This window comes from Mixophyes fleayi, chromosome 4, assembly GCF_038048845.1.
Source record: "Mixophyes fleayi isolate aMixFle1 chromosome 4, aMixFle1.hap1, whole genome shotgun sequence".
Lineage (NCBI taxonomy): Eukaryota > Metazoa > Chordata > Amphibia > Anura > Limnodynastidae > Mixophyes > Mixophyes fleayi.
The window spans coordinates 285348063-285374681 of NC_134405.1; the positions used below are offsets into that span (position 1 = coordinate 285348063).

A 26619-nucleotide genomic window follows, 5' to 3' on the forward strand; every position below is an offset into this window, starting at 1 on the left:
TGATTTTGTCAAACCGGTCAAGCAAACTGTTATGGATCAGCAATTGCTCTGAATTCCCTGCGAGCAAAAAAATAGAACATTTCCAAAGCTTGTGTGGTTCTAAAAATTGAACCAAACATGGTTCATAGTTCAAATTTAGTGTTTCAGGTTTCAATTAGGCATACGGCCTCCATGCAATAGAGCAGTAAAAGAGTTAACGGTTAGATTGTCTTCATTCAAAGGTATGTGAGGATGAGCAGTTTCTGTTTAGAAAAACTTAATTAGTTCAGTGGCTTGTAAGATACACAACAGCTCTTTTGTTACTTGTTAAATTCAAGGTCCTATGACATGTATAGATAAGGCACATGCTTATTAGCGAAATTTCTTGCTGAAATATCATTATACCCACATCTAATGTATTTTCTCTAATTTGCTTAGCCTTGCGATATGTACTTGTTATATTTTGGCATAATGCCATATATTGTACACTTGCGCAATTGCGATGTGTCTAAGTAATCTGAACTTCATAAACTGAGGTGTTTGTCCTAGTAAATCAGAGTTTTTGCAAATACCAGACCTGTGTGTATTTCACTGACTCTCCGGCTGGCCGTATAAATCGAATACACCTTATCTGATCACTGACCACTCAAGACATATCACGTGCAAGCGGCAATGTATGTATGATTTCATAGTATATTTTTTGAATATTTAACAGTCCTTTGTAACTTTCCAAGGCATTTTAGTAGCCCTTAATCTAGTAGTAAGTTTTGATGGGTTATGGCTTCTAAGCTTGTAGCTATAACATATTGTATACATTCCATATGGATAAACATTGTTTAAGAATATAGGAAATCATTGACGGGAAAAAAAACAATAGTTTAATATTGAATGTTAATAACTGAATGTAAATGACACAAGGGACAGACTGTAGGACCGGAGGTTACTGTTGTCAAGGCTGGAAATCTTCAGGGAGCAAATTAAGATTTTGTGATAACTTAGTGGTCAAAAAGATTATTTAGTTTGTAAGATGAATTAACAAAATTACAATCAGCCATTAAGTTTAAGAAGCAGCAGGCGTACTTTCTAATATTGATGAATTGACAAACAATGCAGGTTGATTTTTCTTTCACAGCTATATAATTCTTCTTAAAGATCGTTAAATGGGCCAAACTTTATATTATATATATATATATTTAGTTCAAAAACAGCAATAGCCCCAAATCTCAACTGCAACCTTTTATTTTCATAACTTCTACTTTTTTTTTTAAATAAAAAAAAAAGGTCTCTATAAAGAAACAAAAATAAATCCCCTCACTCATAAGTTGCCCTGTGTTTTTTTTTAAATGCTGGTTCCTGTCTGCTGGTGACTATCTCATAGCAGAAAGCTGCTGTCGCTAAGCGGGATCCCTGTTTGGTTTTATATTAAATCTGACATCCTGTTCCCACTGATCATTGTTAAGGAAATAAAGTAAACCCAAGTGCACAATGTTATAATGTAGCAGCAGGTAATGAGGGGCGGGTACTGAAGTATATAGGACAAACTAGATGCCTGGATAGACAATTATAATCAGCTCAGGGTACAAACAGAGGTCCTGGAAGAGGACAATATAATCATAGAGTCGAGGTAGCAAAAGTGACATCCAGAGTATCAGGTCAGAGTACAGATGCTCTCAAAGAATATAACTGAAATCCTAGAGTTTATCTTGCATAGGTGTTTACCTAGCTTTTTGGTTAGATGAGCTTTATGCAACATGAATATAGAATCATTATGTGGCATTGTGGTACTTATGAGGTCCCACACTGTTATATCTGGCCCATCGCCCTATGTCTGTAACATCGCAATGTGTATGATAGGCTTTAGAATATAGACAAACTATGACAGCTGAACGGTTTTCGCTGAGTGTGCAAAGGATGCTGTGCTCTGTTTGAGGTAGTACAGATACAAGTTTGATATATAGGACTGTGGATGAAAAACTGTGATCTAAGGTGAAAAAAACAAGAGGAGAAATGCAGGGGTTTTCCTATACAACTGTATAGTAATATCACAAGCGCAGGGTGGGTGTCACAGTATATATAATGGTCCCGAGTCATTCAGGAAATCAAAGCATAAAAAAGAAGTAACTTTGCACCTGGGCAAAACCATGTTGCATTGTAGGGGAGGTAAATTTAAAATGTGGGGAGAGATTTATAGTTGGGGTAGAACATGTCCTAGATGAACTCTAAATTTCAGTGTAAAAATAAAGCTATCAAGTATTTCTGGGCTAGATGAAAAAACAGCCAGTATTTAACTTATTTGCAAAATAATAAACTAATTTGCACCCCTTGCTTTGTCACATGGTTTGTCCCGGAGAACATTTACTCCCTTACTTTCCTTAATGACTCAGCCCAATCTGTTTAAGTTTAGTAATAGCAAATGTAGAATGATCAGAATTATTACCCAGGGAACAGTCAACTAAAACCAGAATCAAACATGGGAGACAGGAGAACACACAAGTTGCTGAATCAGTGGTGGTGAGACAGAATGATCTGGCACTGATTGTTATATGCTTGTTCTAAGTATGCTTTGTTTGATTTCAGGGAATCTGTCACAGCTATATGGGAATTTGTACTGAGCATGCTTGGGGACTTGAGATTTCCTCCTGATATTGTACTGGACATGCTTGGGGCAGACTTATTATTATTATTATCTTTTATTTATGAGGCGCCACAAAGGGTCCGCAGCGCCGTACATAGAGATTTACACATATTCCCAATATGCTGACTCTGGGGAAGATATTAACAGCCATCCCTTAGAAATATTTTGCTTAGCTGCAGCTAAAATATAGTTAAGAGGCTTTAAGAAAGTGTTGATGAGTTGAGATATCCAGTCCACAATATGTACAAATAAATCCAAGGGCATAGAAATATCAGTGAAGCAATGGTTGTTATTCTATATGATAATAATCAGTAACACTGTTGAAAAGACATAAGCATAGACTGTTACACAAATCACAGTGAATATCTACTGTAAAATTTCATTTAAAAACAGAAATAAACAAAAATTGCCCTCTGTAAACCCATGTACATATCTACAATGTGAGGTAAAAACATCTGCAAATTTGATTCTCGCTTATATCTTGACCTGACCTAGAAAAACATTATATTTATAATAGTAAAACATTATATTTATAATAGCAATACTTAGAGTTACTGTTAAATGAGATCTGCCGTAAAGACCATTTTCATTGAGGAAAAGATAAGAAGCAATGTATGAAGGTCTTCACCTTTTTACAGCGGTATGCATTATCTTCATTACATCCAGCATAAACTAAACATCCCATTATTATTTAAACTTTGTTATAATTGGTTATATATTTATACAAGAGCATGTAACATAAAATACCACACTTGCCTACCTTTAGGCAATAAAGTCCAGGAGATCCCGGACAGGGGGCATGATTAGAGTACGGGAGGCGGGCGGGGCGCAGTCAATCGCATCATTTTGGCCGCACCCCCACACCGGAAACGATGATTTAATGTGGGGGGCGGGCCAAAATGACGCGATTCACTGCAAATCTTATTATTTTGGCCAGGAATTTGCCGGATGCGGGAGAATTGCCTGCTCTCCCGGGAGTCCGGGAAAGCGACCCAGATTTCGGGACATTCCGGGAGAGTTGGCAAGTATGTAAAATACTGGTACAAATGTACATTGTGTTCTTATCTTGTACAGGCTATAATAAGTAGCATGATAATATTGCTCTCAATGCCTAAACAGTAGGATCTGACATTGACATTAATAAGAGGTGGTAGCATTGACATTAATAAGAGGTGGTAGTGCTCTATGCATTCACCTGTCCTACACCGTCCCTTCACTTTCTCTATGCCGTCACTTCACCAGTGGTTGCAGGAGGAGGTAACACAGGAAGGTTGTACACTATAATATGGTATAACTTGGTGATTACACATGGTTTTACATGTGTACATAAGGTTGGGAGTGACTGAAAGACCTGGAATGTTACTAAGCATAGAGCAGATAGTGAGAATGAGCCTCAGGATACCCAGACATGGGACAAACAACAGGATCACTTCTTAGTTTGCCCACACACATAGCTTTGCTGCTGACTTTTATGGTGGTTGGAAGATCATCACAGAAACAGGCTGATAGAGATCATCTCTTTTACTGTATTTTCCACCATGTGATTTCAGTAGGACCATTATCTGGCATCATGGTAGTTTTGAGGCCACACACGTTGTGATATCTGGTCCACTGACCAATATCTGTAACATTGCACAGTGAGTGACCAGCCTTATATATAGACAATGACAACCCATGACAGTTGATTGGCATTTGCTGAATGTGAAGGGGGTGTTGTGTACTGTTTGAGGCAGTACAGATACAAATTTGATACGTAGGTTTGTGGCTGAAAAATAGTAATTTGGGGTGTAACACAAAGGAGAAATGCAGGGGATTTCTGATACAAATGTAATATGTGAGGTTTAGTACAATGTTTAAGGGTATTTCTGGAGAGAGTGAGGAGACAACATGCAATGCGAGGTGATAGTGTGTGTATAATAGTTTAACTGTAACCCACGGCAACACAAACCACAATCACTAGGTCACCATGGCCATTGAGATTGTGCCCTGGTGACCAGACTGTGCATTCTGCCTTCCATTCAGAATCTTACCCATCCACCCACAACTGAAGTGGACTCTTCATGACAGACCGATCTCAAATACATCAGTACACTAATAGCCTCTATGCTAAGCTTTCTGTAAAGCTTTTTAGTACAATGTGTTAAGGTGTGGGTTGGTACATAATCTGTAGGCACATGACTAGTGTATTATTTGTGTAGGCACAAGCTGATATATTATGTGTTTGTGAACAGGGCTGGTACAGTGAAATGTGTTTAAAACATTATAGTGTGTGCACATGGCTGGGGTCAGCACAATATGGATGGGCATATGGCTGAAACAATGTGTGAATGCACGTGCTTGGTAAGCCAAATGCTCATTTTTTTGTGGGCTATGGTTTATAATTTTGGTCATTTTACTTAGACTCCCACACATACATTTTCAATGTACATCCCATTTTAAATTATAAAATGGTTAGCTCCTTACATTTGGCCCTGACTTCTCATTTTGGAGTAATTTGTGCAGGTGTGCTGTAGTCACTGTTAGACATACTGCAATATACATGATCTTTTTGGTATTTATCAGATGATCAATGTAAAGAGCTGGAGAAATAGTGCAAGCAATATCGCGGGAGTGGGACCTAGTGCAGCATCTACATAGGGTGGGGCTTACTGCATCATCTACTAGGGTGGAGCATACCTAGTCTAGTTCTTGTTTTGAGTACTGGAGGTTAAGAAAAAGCAGATGTGCCGGGAGCACGCTGTAAACTGAAGCATGTGTGTATAGGTGTGTCTCTGTGTATGTGTGGTACCCCAAAGCCCTGTTGAACAGCACAGAGGAGTGCATAAACGCTTTTAAAATGCAGGGCTACAAGGGGTTAATTGTGCTCCTGAAAACTTGTGCCCAGGAGTGATTGACAGGAGGAGGATTAAGGCCCTGATTGGCTGGGGGAGTAACAGGAAGAGGATGTGCAGGAAGGAGGAGAAGGAGAGAGCAGCATGGTAGAAGGAACAAGGGGAAGGACGTGCAGCCGAGCAGAGACAAGAGTGAGCTGCTGCCAGAAAGTGACATTGCCAGCAAAGCGGACGGAGAACAGCTGGGGACACGCAGCGGGGTGCCAAAGACAGTCTCCACTAACTGCAGAACCGTCTCAAGGTAAAACCCTAGCCTGCAGTGTACTGCACACACCCCAGTGTCAGAGGGAAGAGTGATGAGAGAATCTATCCAAAACTGACATTGCATTCTTGTACAAGGAAGGATTGCGAGAGCTTTTCCCCCAGATCATACCTTTACACAGGCTGCAGGGAACAATTAAGACGGTCGTTTCAGCTATATCCTGTGTGTGTGCTGATATCTGGACACCATACCCTGTTGCAGAGCACATGTGCTGATAGAGATTCATTGACTGTTGAGAGAACAGCGCCATCTTGTGGCTGAAATGAGCAACAGCCCTGCTTTCTACTATAATACTTAACCCTTGATGGAAACCTCTGCAGGACATTGGAACACTACCAAATTCCTGTGCACAGGTCAGCCCAGGACTGAGTGGAAAATATGGTAACGTTACCGGGGATAATATTGGTGCACCAAATGTTTTAGATGATGGTGATGTTATGTGAGTTACCTAAGAATTGATTTATTAATATTGAAGGTGTGACATTCAGTGTTAGTGGTACCGCTGCAATTCAAGTTAACTCAGCAGTAGATGCTAAAAGTGGGGCGCCTGACCCATAGGGAATAGCACGGTACCCCAAACACCTGAATAAGAAGTAGCCCTCTAGTGGGCGCGGTAGTGACCGCAAGAGTCTTGATGGGTTATTATTGATGGTTTTTGCATCATCACCAGTCAGATATTGTTAACGTGAAAGTAGTAACTGTGATTACCAGTGTGCCTTATTAGACAATGTGCATTGAAGATGTTATTGTTTTTCTGCCATATACTCACCAGGTGTATGTCATATGTTAAATGCTATTGTGCTCTATGCTGATCAGACGCATTATTTTGTCATTACTATTGAGCTGAAGGGGTCAGTGGCGCGGTGTCTTACCAAAACTATCCTTACCGCATTCTCAATAAACCAAAGTTGTTTGACCAATCCTTGTCCCTTTCATTGAAGTATTTATCTCCTGACCACCGGATATCCGAACAGAAAAGAACCTGACTCGTGTCTGGAGGACAAGGTAAGGGAAGGATTCCCATCAGTACTCGACCACCACATATGCAATTAGTATATATGCACGTGTGTCTCTGTGTGTGTCTGTGTTGATATGCATAGTTGTGTATGTGTGTGTGTAACTCTGTATCGATCTGTCTATTAGTGAGAATGACAGGAATCTAGCTGTTACTTACCAACCAGACAGATAGTGAATCTGTCTGACTTCATAAACACGAAAAACTGTAAGTAAGTTCACACCCTAATGTAATACAACTGTATTATTAACAGCATAGGCTTGTCTCCTGGATGGATCCATCTCCACTTTGTTTTTCTTCATCGGTGTCTCACTTGCTATATTTCAGGTATATTAATGTAGTTTGAGTGTGGTAGTCTAGTTGCCGGGTAAACAAAACTGGTTTAGGAAGAGTAGCTGAGGATATGGATAATTGGGTAAAACGGGGGATTGGGAGATGTGGTCTGGATTCTGTTGTGCTTGTGTGTGTCTCTCTCTTGCACGTCACTGTCATGTGTTCAACTTATGCATTGGAAAGAATAACTTACCCCCTATGGATAACAAAAGTCAATATAGAGTTCTGTTCCCTGTATGTATCCTCGTACCTTTCGCAGATTTCAGGTGTCCTCTATGACTTTTAATATTCTTATTATTTACAGTTAGATTTCCACTAATGCATTCATATGTTTGTTTTTCTTCTAGAAATTGCTTTTGTGTATTATATTGTTCTAGATATAACTATAAATGGAGATTTATCTACTTGTAATGTATATTCATTTTTAAACAGCTGTCATTCTACAGCTTACAGCAAAAGTAGAGAACAAACACTGAACAGTGTAATTATGTATTCATCGGTGTACATAATGCTCTACGTGCCTTTTCTTGAAACTTGCTACCTTAATATCTTATTTACATGAGTACAAATACTAAATAAACTCTATGCAACTTTGTATTATTTTATTTCTTAGCGTTTGTTGCCCTTTGCTTAAAAACAGCTACTTAGGAGAAATACAAGAGGGAAAATAATTGTGTATGAACTGTGTTATTTAATATAACTGTTTGCATATGACAATGCAAAGATATGATATGAGTTATTCAGCAAAATATGCAAGTGCTAAAGCAATTTATAATAACTCGTTGTAAAAAACAGTACTGACTTGTTGCTTTCTTTCATATATAAGTGAAAGGAGCCATCTCCAAACCAGAAAAAGGTGAGTAGGTCTTAATTCTGCAGCAGGGAGGCGTACACAGTCGGACCATTAAATGGCAGTGTGTGATTTAACACCCTAATCACACACACTTTTAAAAAAAATCCGGGAGATCCAGGAGGGGGCAGCTTGGTGATCATGTTACCATGGCATAGCCTCCTGAAATGGCAAAATTCACAGCATTGCTAAGTGGGGGTGGGGCTTGATGACACGAATAGTCATTAAGTCCCACCTCCAACAACACCCGGGAGGACGTCTACTCTCCCAGGAGTCCGGGAGCACTCTCAAAAATTGGGGCACCTCCCGGAAATTCTGGGAAAGTAGGCAAGTATGTCTTGTCATGTATGTAGAATCGAATGTAGATATTAATATCTGACTTCATCTTCCACTGTGAAAGCCAATTTAATATATTATTCCACATTGCTGTTTTTACAGGTCCAAGATGTTTCCAAAAGAGTAATCTGGGGTCAATTGCAACACCTTGCCATGTCCCAAATACATGATTTCTCATCTTCCATGCCAACAGCCAAAGTTCATATTTTTTTACATTTGTAAGCCACTCAAATTACTAATTTATAGTTGAGAGGGGATGTGTCCTTTTTCAACTCTAAATCACAGTGTGACAATGAAGCTGCTCAGTATTTGTGTGCTACATGCAAAATCAGACAGTATTCATCCCTACATGCAAATAAATTGCATGTAGGGTCCAACTGGACCACCTCGCGTAGGTGAATGGGTGTCCGAATGCAGATCAGGCTCCCGAGGCCAAAGTTCTGCCCAGCGTACACAAACAGGAGTTCCGACCGGGACCCTAACTCCCCATAAAACCTGGCCAGGATCAACTGGACCACCTTGCGTAGGTTTCATCCCAATTGGTGCAGGGGTGTTCGAATGCATAACTGGACAGACAAACAGACCAATGATTTTTATATATAAGATATAACAAACAGTGAAAACAACAAGCTACCTCTACCCCTTTTAAACCTGATCTGGCTGGGCTGGGTCTTGTTGTCTCCTGGAGGTCAGTGTGCCTACTGCTTACATATATATATGCCCTTCATTATCTAAGGCACCACTATGCTCTAAAAGGACTTAAATGTCCTGTCTAAGTCATACATGCCCACTTTTAAGATTTCTCCTCGGAGATCAGGGGGAGAAGTCATGTGACATGGGGTAGGAGGAGGGCGTGGTGACATTTCACGTCACCATAGCCCCGCCCCCACTATAAAAAAGCCGAAATTCACGGCATTGAATGAAGGGGCGGAGCTTAATGATGCGATTAAGCCCTGCCCCCTCCATTCACTGCCACGAATTTCGCCAAATTTCGGGAGTTTTGCCTACTCTTCCGAGAGTCTGTGAGGACTCCCCAAAATTCAGGAGCCTCCCGGTAATTCTGGGAGAGTAGGCAGGTATGGACTAAGTGGCAATCACCCAGTATGACCCACTTTGTTATTGGGAACTGTAAGATCTGTTTCTTTGTCACACATTTGTTAAAATGCAGCATGTAATATTAGTGTTGCATTCTGTATTCGGGTTACTGTGAAATTTCAGCAATATTGTAATAAAATCACTGGGACATCCTGTAAGTCATGTTACGACAGGAGTGATAAGCTTCTATAGATCTAAAGTCTTATCTATCCTAGAACAAAAATATAAAACTAATTTGGGTATACTAAAAGGAAAAAAAATATTCCAATTTAAACTGACATTTCCCAAAATGTGAATGTAGTCTGGCCATGAAGGGGCAAAACTCTGCCCCCTATTTCCTAGAAACACAAAGCTACCTCTCTCCAACTGTCTGGCTATTCTCTCACTCTCAGAGTAATTAAATCACTAACAACAACACCCTCACCACAGTGTGGCTATAAAGCACATACATATATTTTAATTGTATGTGAATAGGAAGGTTGTTACAAAATAATTAAAACATTTATAATGTTCCGGAAGATAATAAATACATTTTACGTTAGAAATGAGTATTGAATAGTGCTTGTTTTCTTTCCATATTCATAAAGTGCTACTGTGCTCACAGTTTCCTTTGACAGTTTAAATGTGAATATTTAAATATATGTTACTTGCTATAAACATTTATATTTAATATTTTATCAATTTTTAATAAAATGCAGCCAATGCTGACTGATTTAATTTCTTTTTATTGCACCCATGATAGGTTATCCTTGCCATCATCTATATAACAATGCTTTATTACAGCACTTAAATTACATTAGTCCCAGAAGAATATAGTTATCTTGTGAATATGTAAAATTAGCATTACAGCAGCTTAAAATGTTAGGTAATACCTTAAATCATTATAGACATTTTTTTTTTATAAACAATGTGACATGTACAAGCTGCTGGACAGGTGATTCCAAGCCACCACTGGTTTATGTGATGCTTAGAGCTGCAGATAACTGAACACTCACTGGAAAATTTAACTTCCCATATTTTTTGTGGTTGCCAAATAATAACACACAGATATAAGAGTTTAATCTGGGTAAATCAGGTGTATTCAAAAGCTACATTTTAGGAAAATAAACATTTTGAGTTAAATGAACTCTAACTAAAAAGTCCTTTGCTTTATTATGGAGGATAAAGGCAGGGCTGGGTCAAGGCCTGTAGCACCCTATCTGATACCCCTCCTCACTCACAAGCGGTACATTCTCCCATGCTGATTATTACCTTGGCAGGCAGTAGATGGGAGTGTGGTGAAGCCATCATTACAAAGCACTACATTTCCAGCTTAACACTAACTTAGAGGAGCTACAGCCAACAGCTTCACAAGCCTGCTGGCTACTTCTTCATGTCAGCGGCTGGCACTCTCTTTTTTATGCACAGCAGGGAGCATTAAAAGTACTGGATGATTATATCACTCATTCTGTAGACACCTTAGTTTAGTTTTGCTCCGGCCCTGATGGTAGACATCATTTTATCCTGTTCTGCTGTACAGGCTATGATCAAATATAGGGCCTGTTAAGCGTAAAATTGCAGCATTTGCGTACATGCAAGAATGCATCCACACACTTATGTTCCTGCGGCTGTGTTTGAAGTTGCTTTTAACCTTGCAGATACACCAGGTACAAAAATGTAGGTGTCATCATCATCAACTCTGAAGCATGTACTGGGCCTATGGGACATGCAAAGTTACTATCAGATGCATCTCTAAGGGGCGCGGTTAACTTGCATCCCTACTGTACTGAACTTACATGTGAACACCCCGACCCGCCTCACCAAGAGCAAGTGGACACACTTATAAAATACGCTCAATTCAAAATGCAGGTGCAAGCTGTATGGTTGTGCAGTGCAAAACATTTTACGTCAGTCACATGATGCAAATGGACTTGAAGCCAACCATTACATTTTGAGAAGACTATGACTCCGGAATCAAACAGGAGAGTTTTGGGAGGACTTACGGTGATTATGGGGCAGAGGCAAAAACTAAGGGTGAATGGGAGGGACATTTATTAAAACACAAGAACAGAAGAAACCAGGCTGTTTTTTTTAAGTGATCTTTACACTATGTGATATTATTATATAAATGTTGCAAAATTTTTATGGATTTGCCACTTTTTCTGTACTGAGGGCTCCTGTGGTCCACACACAACATTGGTGTTTGAAGAAGAATTGGAAGGAGGAGAATTAGCACTTGAGGCATGGTTACACCACATGGAAGAATGACTAGATGACTAGTTAAAATGAAACAGTTATGAAACATTAAGTGAAGCTCTTGAAGGCTTAGTTTATTGGTTATGTTATTTGTTTTCTAAATAGTCATCATAGAAAAAATAACTTCATGAGCTAAAAAGATATGAACATATTTTGCAAACATTTTTCTCCACTTTCTACACTGTGGGTATCATTACTGCCTCACAACACTGGAGTCATGGGTTCAATTCGGACCAGGGTCCTATCTCTGTGGAATTTGTACATTTTTCCCCAAGTTTCCTCCGGGTGAACAAGTTTCCTCCCACACTCCAAAGACAAACTGTTAGGTTAATTAGTTTATTAAGAAAATATCAGTAGTCTGTGTGTGTCCCTGTGTAGTAGGGAATATAGTTTGTAAGCTTCACTGATGCAAGGACTGGTGTGAATGAACAAATATTCTCTGTAAAGCCCTGCCTAATATGTAGGCACTATATAAATAACTTTCAATGAATAGGGCAGCTTGGTGGCTCAGTGGTTAGCATTTCTGCTTTACAGCAGGACCTTATCTGTGTGCAGTTTGTATGTTCTACCCGTGCTTGCGTGGGTTTCCTCCTGGTGCTCTGGTTTCCTCTCAAACTCCAAAAACATACTGGTAGGTTAATTGGTTGCTGACAAAATTAACATGAGTATGTGTGTATGTGTGTTAGGAAATTTAGACTGTAAGCTCCGATGGGGCAGGGACAGATGTGAATGACAAATATTCTCTGTAAAGCGCTGCGAAATTGGTGGCACTATATAAATTGATGATGAAATAATAATAAATATAATTATTCTTACTTCAAGTAGTATTAATATAGTATTCTATGCTTGATCCAGGCATGGTGTGCTTGAATGCAGTTTTTATAACTTAAATTAATTAGCAGAGACTGGGGCAGAGATGATTCTTTTACTATTTGTTCCCATAAGCCTCCTGCTACGCTTAATGTGTTCCAGCCCTGCTCATTAGGAAAACAATCTATCAAGCAATGAATATTACATATTTAAGGTATTTTCATGAAAGTTCCCCTTTAAACTATAGTATGTCTGAAGAGCTATCACTTTTTGAATGCATGCCTATGGATATACCTGTAACATTTATTTTTTTAAATTAAATTTAAATGTCCCTCAACACACTGAAGATATAACTCCTTTATGTTTAATTTACCATAACTAGACCCAGACAACTTATGAGGCACCCCAGGCAATGCAACTTACTGAGGGAGACAGAAAGCAGACTGAACTGAGGCAAAATGTGATCTTGAGTCAAATTGGTTTTGTTGTCATCGAAATAAGTATTTATTTTAATGTAAAATTAGGATCAAACTAATTTTGTATGAAAAATAATGTATCTGGCATTTAAAAGATTTTCCTCATATTTCCTGGTGTCAGTTCATTATACATGCAAATGGAATTTGCAGAGCTTCAATGTGGTCATATGAGATAATTGTTTCCTAATATTTGTAATCTGCTGGACTTTGGCACTATTCTTTCTTTTGTCTGGGCACACGAAATGGCATAATTTTTTTAGGCACAAAACACAGGCAATCTTGGTCCAAAAAAACTGGTCTTTCAGTCTCTCTAACCTGAACATCTATATAGCATAAACATATTTTTTACTTAAATGGTTTCAAATTGGGTAAAGCAAATAGACACAAATCCCCTGGGCACAAAGCATGGCCCTATCATCTGTCAGTTGATATAAGCGGCCACATAGGGCCCTGTGGGCCAACCAGGCTCCTGATTTAAAAACAAAATCTTTTTTTTTTTTTATTAAGACCAAGGGGTAAATTTATTAAGCTGCGGGTTTGAAAAAGTGGAGATATTAAATTCCCATTGATACTTTTATACAGCACACAGGTGTACCACCATGGGTGTAATTAGTTTGTTAATTTTCTTTACTGGTTAATTAGTGCTTGGGAGAAAAATAAAAGACTGTTTGTTGTGCGCGGGGCTGACCGAAGCCAGTTAGTTGGCCGGTGACTAGAAGATGTATGTCTAGACAGGGACAGGGTTGCATGGATTTTGAATGACTACAGGTGTCGTTATATGCAGAATAAACTGCTGTCCTTACCATTTTGACAATAAAATTGGACACCTGATTCAGCTATCCTGGTGTGAAGTGTTGGGTTTAAACCGAATTTAAACCAATTTCAACACAATACTTTTATATCGCCCCCATAAAATAAGAAAATGAAACAAACCTGAAGTAAGATCGTAGTCTTGTGTTCACACTTCATTAGGTTATTTATGGATTCAAAAAGTTTTCTCATGGACTCTTCAAATTCAGTCTGTTCTTTGCCTTCATAGAGCCTGTCGGAAATAATATATCATTTTAGAAAAGACATTCTGAAGTATATATCTAGACCACAATGGTACTCACAATAGTGAAGTTTTGCAAATTATCTACAGAAAACGAGTAAAACCTAGAAATCAGTGTTCTTATTTCAACACATCCTTACTTATGAAAGTCCGTTTCTATTGGGTTCAACCCATTGCTTAAAAGTGCAGGTCAGAAAGAATCTTGTGTGTATGGGGCTTGGGGGGATTATTTCACTAAATTAGTTGTTAACAGCTTACTTTTTCTGTTTTACTAAAACATCCCAAAATTGTAAATCACCTTTACTTTGTATGTGCACAAGATTCCAGATTACTTTCACTCCCAACTTCTGTCGCATTGTACTGCACTCAGGAAATGATACATTAAGGCGTGCAAAATTAATGTAAAGTGTATTTTTCTTAAAATGCACAAAGTTCCAGCATACGCATCTCTGTATTCAACAAGGAGCAGATCTACAGAAACACCTGGACCTTGTTCAATACAGGTCTAGGTGCTTTGACAGACACAATACACTGCATGATACGTCCAATACATATGTGGAATAAGAAGTTTCAAAAGAATGCACAGAAAATAAGTAGGATTCGATTACTGTCCCCTGTTAATAATATAGTCATTAATGGGTCATTCCATATCAGATCACCCCCCCCCCCCAAAAAATTAAATGTCCACCACCCATCTCAGATTTTTATGAAAATTATTTAGTTAAGAGAGAATATCCCAAAAACTATTTCTGCCAAATATCTTGACTGTCTGCCTATTAGTTTCCAAAATATGGATTTTTCAATGTACTAAACTATTTACTAATCGCAGCTTATTTATGAAGTAATATTAAGGAATCTCCACAAAATTTGGACCCCTAAAATAAGTTTTCCTCCAAAAATCCAAACCAAATTACTGTATCTTCCTTACGTTTCCAGTTACATCAGAAATGCAAGCTATTGGAACTGAAAAAAAAATGCAAGGTTAAATCAACATTAGCCCCAATTTTTTTTAGGTCCTTACTACCTTCCATCTACTACATTACTACCACACAAAAATGAGCATGATACTCTGCTTCATAGTGGAGAAAAAAAAAATAATGAAGTTGCCGTTTGATTATTGTTGTACCATATACATACTTTACACAAGAGACCATGAAATGTAAAAAACTTAAACATAACTGAAGTTGAGTCAACAATCACATTATTTTCCCCTTGTTTGGAACCTGTTGTAAAGGTCTGTAATTTTCCATAAAGTGTCAGCAGAAAGTGCATACTGCCTTCCAGTACTTCCTTAGATAGTAGGCACTTCCGTTACACAGAGGACGTGAACAAAACACTTCTCTCTTGAAAGCCAGGGCAACACATTTGTTGAATGGTTTCATTTCATTAAGTGTACAAGCACATCTTGTTCCTACTCATTACATTGAATAATGTACCAGATGTTATTGTACACTGCTGCTATGTATGTTCCAATTTGCAGATCACTTTTGTCTACAGTTTTTGTGACTGTGGTCGTAGTGACACTAACTCTGGTTCCTGCTGTCTTCATGTCGTCTGATGACAAGCGGTAAATACAAGCGGTATATGTGTAGCTTATCATTACTAATAGGCCGAAATCTGTGATGAGTATGTGTACCCGCCAGTCTTTGCTGTTTCTGGATGGCTATGCAGCTTGGTTTTGCAGTCTTGTATTTCACTTTGTGACATGTAGAAAACTTTATACCATGTACATTTTCATTTGCCCAGTTATACAGGTTCATAAGTGTCAAGATGTGATGGGTTTCCACAGCTTGCAGTCTGGTGCGAGTGACTAGACGTTTAATTATTCCTCCAATGCCGTCACACGGACTCTTGCCATGAGATGTGGCAAATAAATTCCATTCTGCTTGAATGTTGAAGTCTTCCTTATGGAAGCATAAGTTCAAAAAGTTTTTATAGGTCTTGTATTGTGCACCAGCATCATCACTAAAGTAGTGAGCATACTCCAATTTTGGCAATAGTTCCGATAAGTGTATCATAACTACCGTAACGAACTCATGCACAGTTATGGCTACATGGTCATGGGTATCTGGTGTAGGTATGTAGCCTGGGACTAATTTGTGTACAGATGGACTGTTGCATCATCAACAGCACTACAAATAACTTCACAAAATTGTTCCACAATACTAGTGATTGTAACCAATTTACTTTGGTCAGTGTGGACCCACTGCTTACAGACAATTGTGTCGTCATCATCCATATCACCATCATGAAAATGGCTTTAAACTATTTTTTGAAGTGCTTCCATCCCTGGGCATTTGTCACTTCCATGAAGCATACAAGTTTTTAAGATTGAAGAACAAACAAGGATTTCAGTGACGTCTTTGTAGTCCATCTTTAGTGGTAGAGCAGCAGGGGCGAACGCAGGATTTAGAAGGGGGGGTTTCCGCAGCAGCTCCATTTCGGCGCATCTGAATTCTACAGCAGCCGCGCCGCTGTCAAGCAGCATCCGCGGCAGTGCTATATTATACTACAATACAGCACTGCCGCGGACGCTTCTTTGACAGCGCCGCGGCTGCTGTACAGTACCGTTGGTTCGCGGAGGGGAGGGGTTTCCGGAGAACCAGAAACCCCCCCTGCGTGCACCACTGAGCAGCAACCAATAATTTGAAGTTTTGGTAAATTTCACAAACACACAGGATGCATACCTCTTGCAGCAACAGAAGTTGTAAGGAACAAAACAGTCTTTGAAAGCAAGATAAAGCTCTTTCAAGTTTACTAGGAGTAGCCTGTTATGTTTGTGATTTCTTTTTCCTCATGGAACTTTCACAGAAACAAACTCTTACTTTCCAGGGCACATCCGAGAATGTTCATCATCTTCGTAAAACTGCTGTAACGGGTGAATGATTTATACAAGCAGGGCTTTCCCTCTATATTTTTTAGATTCTGCCACTATGCCATGGGTTGCTTTACGTTTTCTTGATTGTTTTACCATGTATTCTGTGACATTAAATTCTTCTGCAGTCTGCTTAATTGTCCATCTGTTTGGTGCCAGAGTTAATAATTTTATTACTTCTTGCAGCGCCTCTTTACACTTTTGCTTTAATTCATACATTAAACTCTGCAAAATTATCACAACCTGAACAATTACTTACTTTCTGGGAAGAGACAATATTGCTTTGTAATACTTTAATTCAGCTCATCTGTTTCTGCAGGTTCAGTTAAACTCTTCGCCGGGGATTCAACTTCTTCTGTTGGCGTATCTATATCTATGTTTTTTCTTTACAGTGTGACAGTTGAAATTCTGCATTTTGGGCAAAGTTTGTTTCCTGGCTTAATAACAGCATGAAGCTGACAGTCACCATGTTTTTTGGCCCACTTCAGTGATAACTCTTAAGCTTTTTCTGACTCCTTTTGTGTGAGACAAGAAAGGATTACAGCATGTTTTCTGAAATGCTTCATAGTTTAACAGCAGTTCCTATTCATGATGGCAGACTGAGGTTCCAGAATCACTGGTTGCATTTAAAACTTCAGTTCTCAGAATCAAAATGTCCTTTTCTTCATCTGCAAAGTGGTCCCAGCTATGTAATCCAGTGGTTTTTGGGTAGATAGTAATATGGCAGTCAGTATTTAAAAGACTACCCAATATACACTTTGGAAGAGCAGCTGCCATAATTGACTATCTTTCTGTCTGTCTCCCTCTCTCTTTCTCTGGAAAGTTTCAGTTTTGAAAGGGAATCCCCTTCCCATCAGTTTCTGTTAAGTTTCAGTTTCAGTATATAAGGGTTATCCCATTGCCTCAGTTTTGCTTACTTTTTGGATATGGTTTTTAACCTAGCATGGTTTCTTGTGTAAATTATGTATACGGTATAACAGTAATCGAACGTCAAGTTCATATTTTTTTTTCTCCACTATGATTTTATTTGTGGTAGTAATGTATACCTTTGTTAAGCACCTAAAAAAATAGGGATAAGTAATGTTCTTTTAACTTAGCTTTTTTAATTATGTTCCAGAAGTTTGCATTATTCCTATAACTCAAAATGTAAGGCAGATACAGTAATTTGGTGTGGATTTTTCGATGCAGGAGGAAAAGTTACCTTGGGGGTGGTGATTCCTTAATAAACACTCGTGATACTGCAAATAAACTGGAATTAATAAGCCGCGATTCGTAAATAGTACAATACATTGAAAAATCAATATTTCTGGAACTAGTAGTCAGACAGTAGAAGTAGTTGGCAGAAATAGTTTTTTGCACATCCCCTCTTAACTAAAAACAATTCTGTAAAATCTGAGATGGGTGGTGGACACACCTGGTTGAACTGAAGTAGAATGACCCCAATGATAAAACAAGTCTTTTATTTTTTACTTCCCCCACCCACATTATATACAGGTATCATGATTTTGTTAATGTCTACTGTACATAAAATGCATTTTTACAGTGACTGATTACAAACACATGTTCTAGCCGGCATACTCGACAGTTGTTTCTATCACTCGGCCCTTACACCTGCCCTGTAGCTGGTGCAAGTAGTACGACAGGAAATGATGTACCTTTGAATTGGCAAAAGCCTGAATCAGACGCAGCTGCGTGCGCTCAAGTTTGACACGCTCTTACTGTACACTGACAACGTGCATACGCCCATTACCCTCCCCGTTCCACCTATGAAGTTGAAGACTGTAGTAAGGGCCCTTTGCACTCGAAGATTAATTAGATGTTGCAGCGTTCTCTGGCATATAGTGAGGTATCGGCATTTGCATTTAGTAATGAATAGAGGCCTTAATCTGTAATTATCTATTTTATAAAATATTATTTTAATGAATTATGGAGTGCCCCCCTTTGTTGCTTTTCTAGATTCTTTGAAGCTTAAATGGATTGAGATTTATAATGAATATTGGTCTAAAAAAATTGGTGAAGGGCACTTTAATTATATAGTGTGTGTACATTATATATATATATATATATATATATATATATATATATATATATTCACACATATAATTTTACTAAATTTGCCTTATTCACAGCAAAAGCTTCCTTGGTCAGTAATTGAAGTGTTGGCTAGATGTGATGTGTACTACTTGAAATGAATACAGATTCAGCATCAAATTACGAACCATTTGCCGGAAATGATATAACAGCCATAACTCTAAAAGTAAAGTCAGGAATGCTGTTAGCACTATACTGTAAAACTACGCTTTCAGTACTCATAAATCTCTCTAAACTGCCAAAAAGCTTGGCAGGAGCTACGTATAGTGAAGTAGAAAAATAAATATGTTTTCTTTTTTCCTTTTTAAGGTCTAAGCTCTTTCTGCTCTCAATTTGTTACCTCAGTGTTAAACTAATCAGTTCACGGAGCCTCTATGTCATTTACATTAAATAAAAATACTGTTTTCCTTGCCCTGACTTTCTGCCTGGTATATATACAGCTAAATCCAGATACCATCAGCAGAATAATCTGGGCTGTGTATATTCTTTTCTCACATCCTTTTCTTTTTGTTATGGCCTTTGCCATGCAACAAATAACATTAAACATTCATGCCACTATTCCTGAAAAAGAATCAATATGTGCTATGAAACAAGCACATTATTTTTAAGGAAGGAGCAAGCTGAGCTGTACAGAATACAAAAAAGTCTTATGAAATTATTAACAGTATTCACCAACCCTAACCTCTTTATACATATATTTGCTTGCATTGGACAGTGTATGCTTACAAATGTAGTCTATAGATCGGGGATGGCAACCCGGGGCCCGTGTGCCAGACGTGGCACAATGGAGCTCTGCAGCTGCCTCACTAAAACAGCTGATGATGGTCAAAAGCTGCGCATGCGCAACAGCTCCATTTCATCCATCAGCAGCTGCTTTAGTGAGGCAGCTCCCAGGTTCCGCTATGGAACGGAGGAGGGGTGCTGACTCCAAAGGTAATTATGAGGAACACTATGAATTGGGGACACATCTATGCAGCATACTATGAATTGAGGGCACATCTCAGTGGCATAATATGAATTGAGGGCACATCTATGCGGCATACTATGAATCAAGGGCACGTCTCTGCAGCATACTATAAAGATACAACTATGTGGCATGATATGAATTGGGGGCACAATTACGTGGCACACTATGAACTGGGGGCTGTGGCATACTATGAATCGGGGGGACAAAAGTACGTGGCAAAATTTGAACTAGGGCACCACTATGTGGCATAACATGAATATGTTACTATTAACTGTATGATATTAGCATCATACAGTAAGACATAATTAAATGTGTGTGTGTGTGTGTGTGTGTGTGTGTGTGTGTATCTCTCTCTTTATATATATATATATATATATATATATATATATATATAAATAAATATACATATATTTATATATACACACACATGAACATACAAACACACACTGGCACCCCTGGCCTTGGCTAGATTTTAGCCGGCACACTGATAGACAAAGGTTGCCAACCCCTGCTATGATTAACCTATATGGTACGTATACTAAACAGTACCTGCTCCATTTGAAATGAACAACTTAGGCTTTTAGGTATGAGAAACGTGTACTTCAAAAATGACGTTGCAAAATACGTTCCACTCATACTACACCCCTGGTAGCAGCTCAGAAATGTCAGGTGCCAATGACTGCTTTATTATTGAAGGCTGATAATGCTGCTGCTGGACTATAGTCATCGATTCCTCCCTCACCAGCAACTACAGTTGCTATTCTGCAACCTTGTGTATCATGTGTTCCTCGTACCACTTAGATTGTTAGCTCATTTGGACAAGGCCATCTTTACCTTCTGTTGCATGTCAATGCATATAGTTTGCTTTTGTGATGTCATGATCCCCTCAATGTACAGAGCTGCGTAATATTTAAGTGCTTTATAACCAAACATAAAATAATAAAAAAATTCTATGTGTGACCTGTGTGATATTGATACAGCTTATCCACACGTAACAAATTTTTAAATATAGACATAGATTGTCCTATTTTCTATGTGACCACAGTTTACAGCATTTCAACTTTTCCAGTAAATTGCTGCCAGAGTCTGTCTTACAAAGGACCAGCTCCTGTCTGGTATCCGCTCAGCTGTAGCAGACACATTTCTTTGCTGATGTTCTGTACAAAATGGACTGAAGGATATTGTACATTTAAAGATGTGAACCATCACTTTACATGTAAAATCAAACTTCCCAAAACGACCCATTTCAATCAAGTGATCTTGCTCAGCTCCATTTTTCCATACTTACCTTCTAGAGTCAATAACTTGAGCTGGATTAATTAACTGATCTTCAGGGTTCTTTTTAATGCAGAGAAGGTCTGTGGAACAGGATCAAAAGGAAGCTGGACTTTATCATATGGGTGAACTGGGTCATGATGGCAAAGATGTAAAATATGTTGCATATATTTTATTTTTGTGCACCACAAAAATGTTTATCACTTTCTGTGTTATCACTGGACAACATAGTAGAATGTGCCTTACAGGGATACAGTGGCAAACCAGAAGAAGAAAAATAAAGATTAATATGACACTGAAATATTTAAAGAGCCAGTATCACATGTTGCTATTGTTTAACTTAGACTACTCGAAACAGCAACAGCAACAGTGCCACCTGCCCACTGCTCAGCATATTGAAAAGAATGAGCATTTTTATAACAACTCCCGTATACTGGTTTTCTAATAATAGTATTGTATTTCATCACCGGAGATCTCTAAGTCAAAATGCTGATAATATGAGCATTAAGACCAGTCATTTACAGGATTACAAGGAATGGGAATAGGCACTTATAGACAAAAAGATGATATGTCGCATTTCAGTGAACTGTAGACTAAGTTATAGAATTTATTTCGGATTAACACTCACTATTTTCTTTCGATAGGAACTATGATCAGTAACTTTATCTGCATAATTATTACAGCAAGAACTACTGTATAACTGTTACGATACTTACCTTTCCACGCTCCCCCGCCGCTCCGTCGGACCCGGAAGCGGAAGCCGCACTTCCGGGTTCAGCGATCACGTGACCGCTACCTAGGGCGGTCACATGATCACCCAGGGCGGGGAATTCAAATGGGACTCTGCATAAAAACCTAGCTCTGACACTTGGAGAGTGTCAGAGCAACTTACCAGTTCCTGGCTCCTGATTCCTGTGTCCTTCCTTGTTCCTGCTTCGTGTGTATTGACTCCGAATGTACCGACCCGGCTTGTTCACTCTTCTGGATTCCGTTGTCCTCTGTGTACCGACCCGGCTAGCTAACCTCGCTTCTGTTCTTGTGACCCGTGTACCGACCCGGTTTGATTGACTCCGAGACCGCTTCCTGATTCTGTCTGCATTGCCTGCCTGTGTACCGACCCGGCCTGTCCGACTACTCTCATCTCGCTCCTGCTCCGCTGTACTACACCTTGGGGCAAACCTGAGGACCGCGACCTGCGACTCCTGGCAGCAAAGCCCATCCCGCCTTGCGGCGGTTCTTGGTGAATACCGGGGAGATCGTTAGACTCCGCACCTCAGGTAAGCCAGCGTTAATCAAGGTTAGTAGTGAATCCAGTAAATCCGCTACAGTTTGCTCTGACCATGGATCCAGCGGTTAAAGATCTACTGGAGCATTTAGTGGGTAGAATGGATAAACAGGAGGCGAACCAAGAGCAACTTTTAAAATTCCTTCAGAGCTTATCTACCCGGCTGGACGTTGTTCAGAACACCTTAGTGGCTACCGGACCTCCAGCACCAGTGAGTGCGGCTCCGGACCCCCCTCCTGCAGCAGCAGCTTCTTCCTCCCAAATTCGGATGCCTAATCCGCCTAAATTCGATGGAGACCCTAAACTTTGCAGAGGATTCCTGAACCAATGCTCCATCCACTTTGAACTGTTGCCAGGGAATTTTCCTTCTGAAAAGGCTAAAGTGGCCTATGTGATATCACTGCTCTCTGGTCAAGCCTTAGCGTGGGTATCTCCATTATGGGAGCGGAATGATCCTATCCTGCATAGTTTATCCACCTTTTTGTCCACCTTTAGGAAGATTTTTGACGAGCCTGGAAGGGTTTCCAATGCCGCTGCTGGGTTATTGCGTCTCCGCCAAGGAAACCAGTCTGTGGGTCAGTATGCGGTCCACTTTAGAACTATGGCCTCGGAACTCCGCTGGAACGATGAGGCTCTTGTAGCTACATTCTGGCAGGGTCTTTCAGATCGAATTAAAGACGAGCTGGTGTCTCAGGAACTCCCTGCATCTTTAGACGATCTCCTCTCCCTCTGCGTTAAGATTGACTTACGTTTCAAGGAGCGTAGTTCTGAGAAGGAACAGTCCCGACGCAGTATGATCCGTCTAGCTCCCAATTTCCAAACACCTGTTCTTCCACCCGAGGAACCGATGCAATAGGGAAGGACCCGCCTATCGGCCGAAGAGAGAGAGAGAAGATTCCGAAACAAGTTATATTTATATTGTGGAGAGAGCGGGCATCTTCTGAACTCTTGTCCCAAACGTCCGGGAAACGACAGGGCCTAACGTGTTCAGGAATTGTGTCGTTAGGCCTCCTTATTTCTTCTTCCTCAGTTCCTTATAATAATGATTGTGTCACTATTCCCATTTCTTTACAGTCTGGACAACATACCTTTTCTCAATCCGCACTCCTTGACTCCGGAGCAGCTGGGAATTTCATTTCGGCTGCCTTGGTAAAGCAATTCTCTATCTCCACGTTAGCCCTAGAACAACCTATCTCCCTTTTAGCCATCGATGGGGGAAGAATCCCTGAAGGATCTATATTTTTATGCACCTCTCCTCTTCGTCTTCAGATTGGGGCCCTACATCAGGAGAGTATCTCCTTCTTCGTCATCCATAAAACTACCAATCCTGTAATCCTTGGACTTCCGTGGCTCCGTCTCCATTCTCCTAATGTGGATTGGCAGTCCGGTCATATCTTATCCTGGGGACAACATTGCTTTAATCATTGTCTATCAAAAGTAGTTCCCAAGGAGGGTCCCAAACGCCACAGGAGGGTACCCTTGGCACTGCTTCCTGAACCCTACCAAACCTTTTCCGATGTCTTTTGTGAACAAGAGGCCACAAAACTCCCTCCACATAGAATTTGGGACTGTAATATAGATCTTATTCCTGGCAAACCAGTACCCCGAGGCAGAGTTTATCCACTTTCCGTTCCCGAATCTAAGGCCATGGAGGATTATGTCCAAGACAATCTCAGAAAAGGCTTTATCCGGAAATCCTCTTTTCCTGCTGGGGCAGGCTTTTTCTTCGTAAAAAAGAAGGACGGGGGCCTCCGCCCCTGTATTGACTATCGAGGCCTTAATGCCATCACCGTAAAAAATCGGTACCCTTTACCATTAATCTCAGAATTATTTGATCGGATAACTGGGGCTACCATCTTTTCTAAATTGGACCTCAGAGGGGCCTATAACCTGGTGCGCATTAAGGATGGAGATGAGTGGAAGACCGCCTTCAACACCTGGGACAGTCACTTTGAATACTTGGTCATGCCGTTTGGGTTATGCAATGCCCTGGCTGTTTTTCAAGGCTTCATGAATGAACTCTTTCAAGACCTATTATATCAATGTGTGGTCATCTACTTGGATGATATCCTCATCTTCTCCCAAGACTTAGTATCACATCGCAAACATGTCTTGGAGGTTCTGTCCCGCATTAGGAAGAATTATCTAAATTGTAAATTAGAGAAGTGCATCTTTGAACAAAGGCAAGTTCCCTTCTTAGGCTATATCATCTCTGGCACTGGATTGCAAATGGATCCTACCAAGTTAAAAGCCATACTGGATTGGCCTCAACCCTCGGGCCTTAAGGCTACACAGCGGTTCCTGGGATTCTCCAATTACTACCGCCAGTTCATTAAAGGATACTCTACCTTGGTGGCTCCCATCACTGCCTTAACCCGTAAGTCTGCGAATGCCAAAATATGGTCTGGAGAGGCCATCCAAGCCTTTGCTACCTTAAAATCCTTCTTTTCCTCAGCACCCATCCTTCAGCAACCTGACTGTTCCCGCCCGTTCATTCCAGAGGTGGACGCATCCTCCATAGGTACAGGAGCAGTTCTTTCTCAACGAGACACTACCGGAAAACTCCGTCCATGCGGATTCTTTTCCCGTCGTCTTCTTCCTGCTGAGAAGAACTACGGTATCGGGGATAAGGAGCTCCTGGCCATCAAATTGGCTCTTTTTATATGGAGGCATCTTCTAGAAGGAGCCCAGTTCCCCATCACCATCTACACTGATCACAAGAACTTGCTATATCTACGTACGGCACGCTGCCTAAATCCTCGACAAGCAAGATGGTCCTTATTCTTCTCCCGATTTGACTTCAACATTTCCTTCCGTTCTGGATCTAAAAATATCAAGGCAGATGCTCTGTCTCGCTCATTTGATCCTGCTGACTCGGAACCCTTGGAGGAGAATAAATTTATTCTGGACCCTAGTCGAATATTGGCAACAACCCATATCAAGAAAAGCTGTCCTCCAGGCAAAACCTTCATTTCTGCACCTCTTCGCATCAAACTTCTACGATGGGCTCATCGTTCCCTCTTCTCGGGTCATGCTGGCATCCGCAAGACTTGGGCCCTGTTATCTCGCAATTACTGGTGGCCTTCCATACGGGAAGATGTAAGGAAGTTTGTGTCTTCATGTTCCATATGTGCCCAACACAAAACCCCCAGGAGGAGGCCTTATGGTCATCTACTTCCATTACCAGTTCCTGAATACCCATGGTCACAAATCTCCATGGATTTTATCACTGACCTACCTCCCTCCAAGTCTTGTACTGTGGTCCTAGTGGTCACAGACCGCTTTTCGAAAACTGCTCACTTCATTCCATTGAAAGGTCTTCCATCCTCCTCCTCGTTGGCTGATATTTTCATCAAAGAGATATTCCGCCTTCATGGTTGTCCTCATCACATTGTCTCCGATCGATGATCTCAGTTTATATCCAAATTCTGGAGATCCTTTTGTCATAAATCTGGGATCAAGCTTGATTTTTCCTCTGCATATCACCCCGTCTAACGGTCTCACAGAGAGAACCAACCAGGAGTTGGAGAAATTTTTAAGAATATTCATATCTGCCAATCAAGACAACTGGGCAGACCTCCTTCCATGGGCTGAGTTTGCCCATAATAACCATTTCCATGAGGCTCTCTCTAATTCTCCTTTTTTCGTTCTCTATGGCTGTCATCCTAGATTACCCACCTTTTCCCAAATTACTGCTTCTGAAGTCCCAGCAGTGGACGTATTATTTCGTAACTTCGCACATATCTGGGAACAAACCAAATCAAGTCTCAGAAAAGCCATCTCTCATTCTAAGGAGTCTTATGATAAAAAGAGAGGAGCCGGCTCTAATCTCTCTATCGGGGATAAAGTTTGGCTATCTACACAGAAAATTCGGTTAAAGGTTCCCAGCAAGAAATTTGCTCCCAGGTTCATTGGTCCATTTTCCATCTTAGAGATCATCAATCCAGTAGCGTTCAGATTAAGCTTACCACGTTCTCTACGTATCCCAGATGTTTTTCATGTATCATTGCTGAAACCAGTGGTTACCAACAAGTTTTCCACCCCTCCTAGGGCTCCTCCCCCTGTTATTATTCAGAATCAGGGTGAATATGAAGTGAAACAAATCTTGGACTCCCGTAAAAACAGAGGTGGTGTACAATTCCTAGTAGACTGGAAAGG

General features: G+C 40.1%; 1 protein-coding gene across 2 annotated transcripts in view; it reads right to left on the reverse strand.

Annotated features, from left to right (window-relative positions):
• DOCK2 (dedicator of cytokinesis 2) overlaps positions 1-26619 on the reverse strand; it is a 699501-nt gene that overhangs the window by 420173 nt on the left and 252709 nt on the right. For both annotated transcript variants that reach the window (XM_075209814.1, XM_075209813.1), the window contains exon 23: positions 13851-13959. In XM_075209814.1, coding sequence (XP_075065915.1) covers positions 13851-13959 — 109 coding nt within the window. The remainder of the gene's footprint in view (positions 1-13850; positions 13960-26619) is intronic.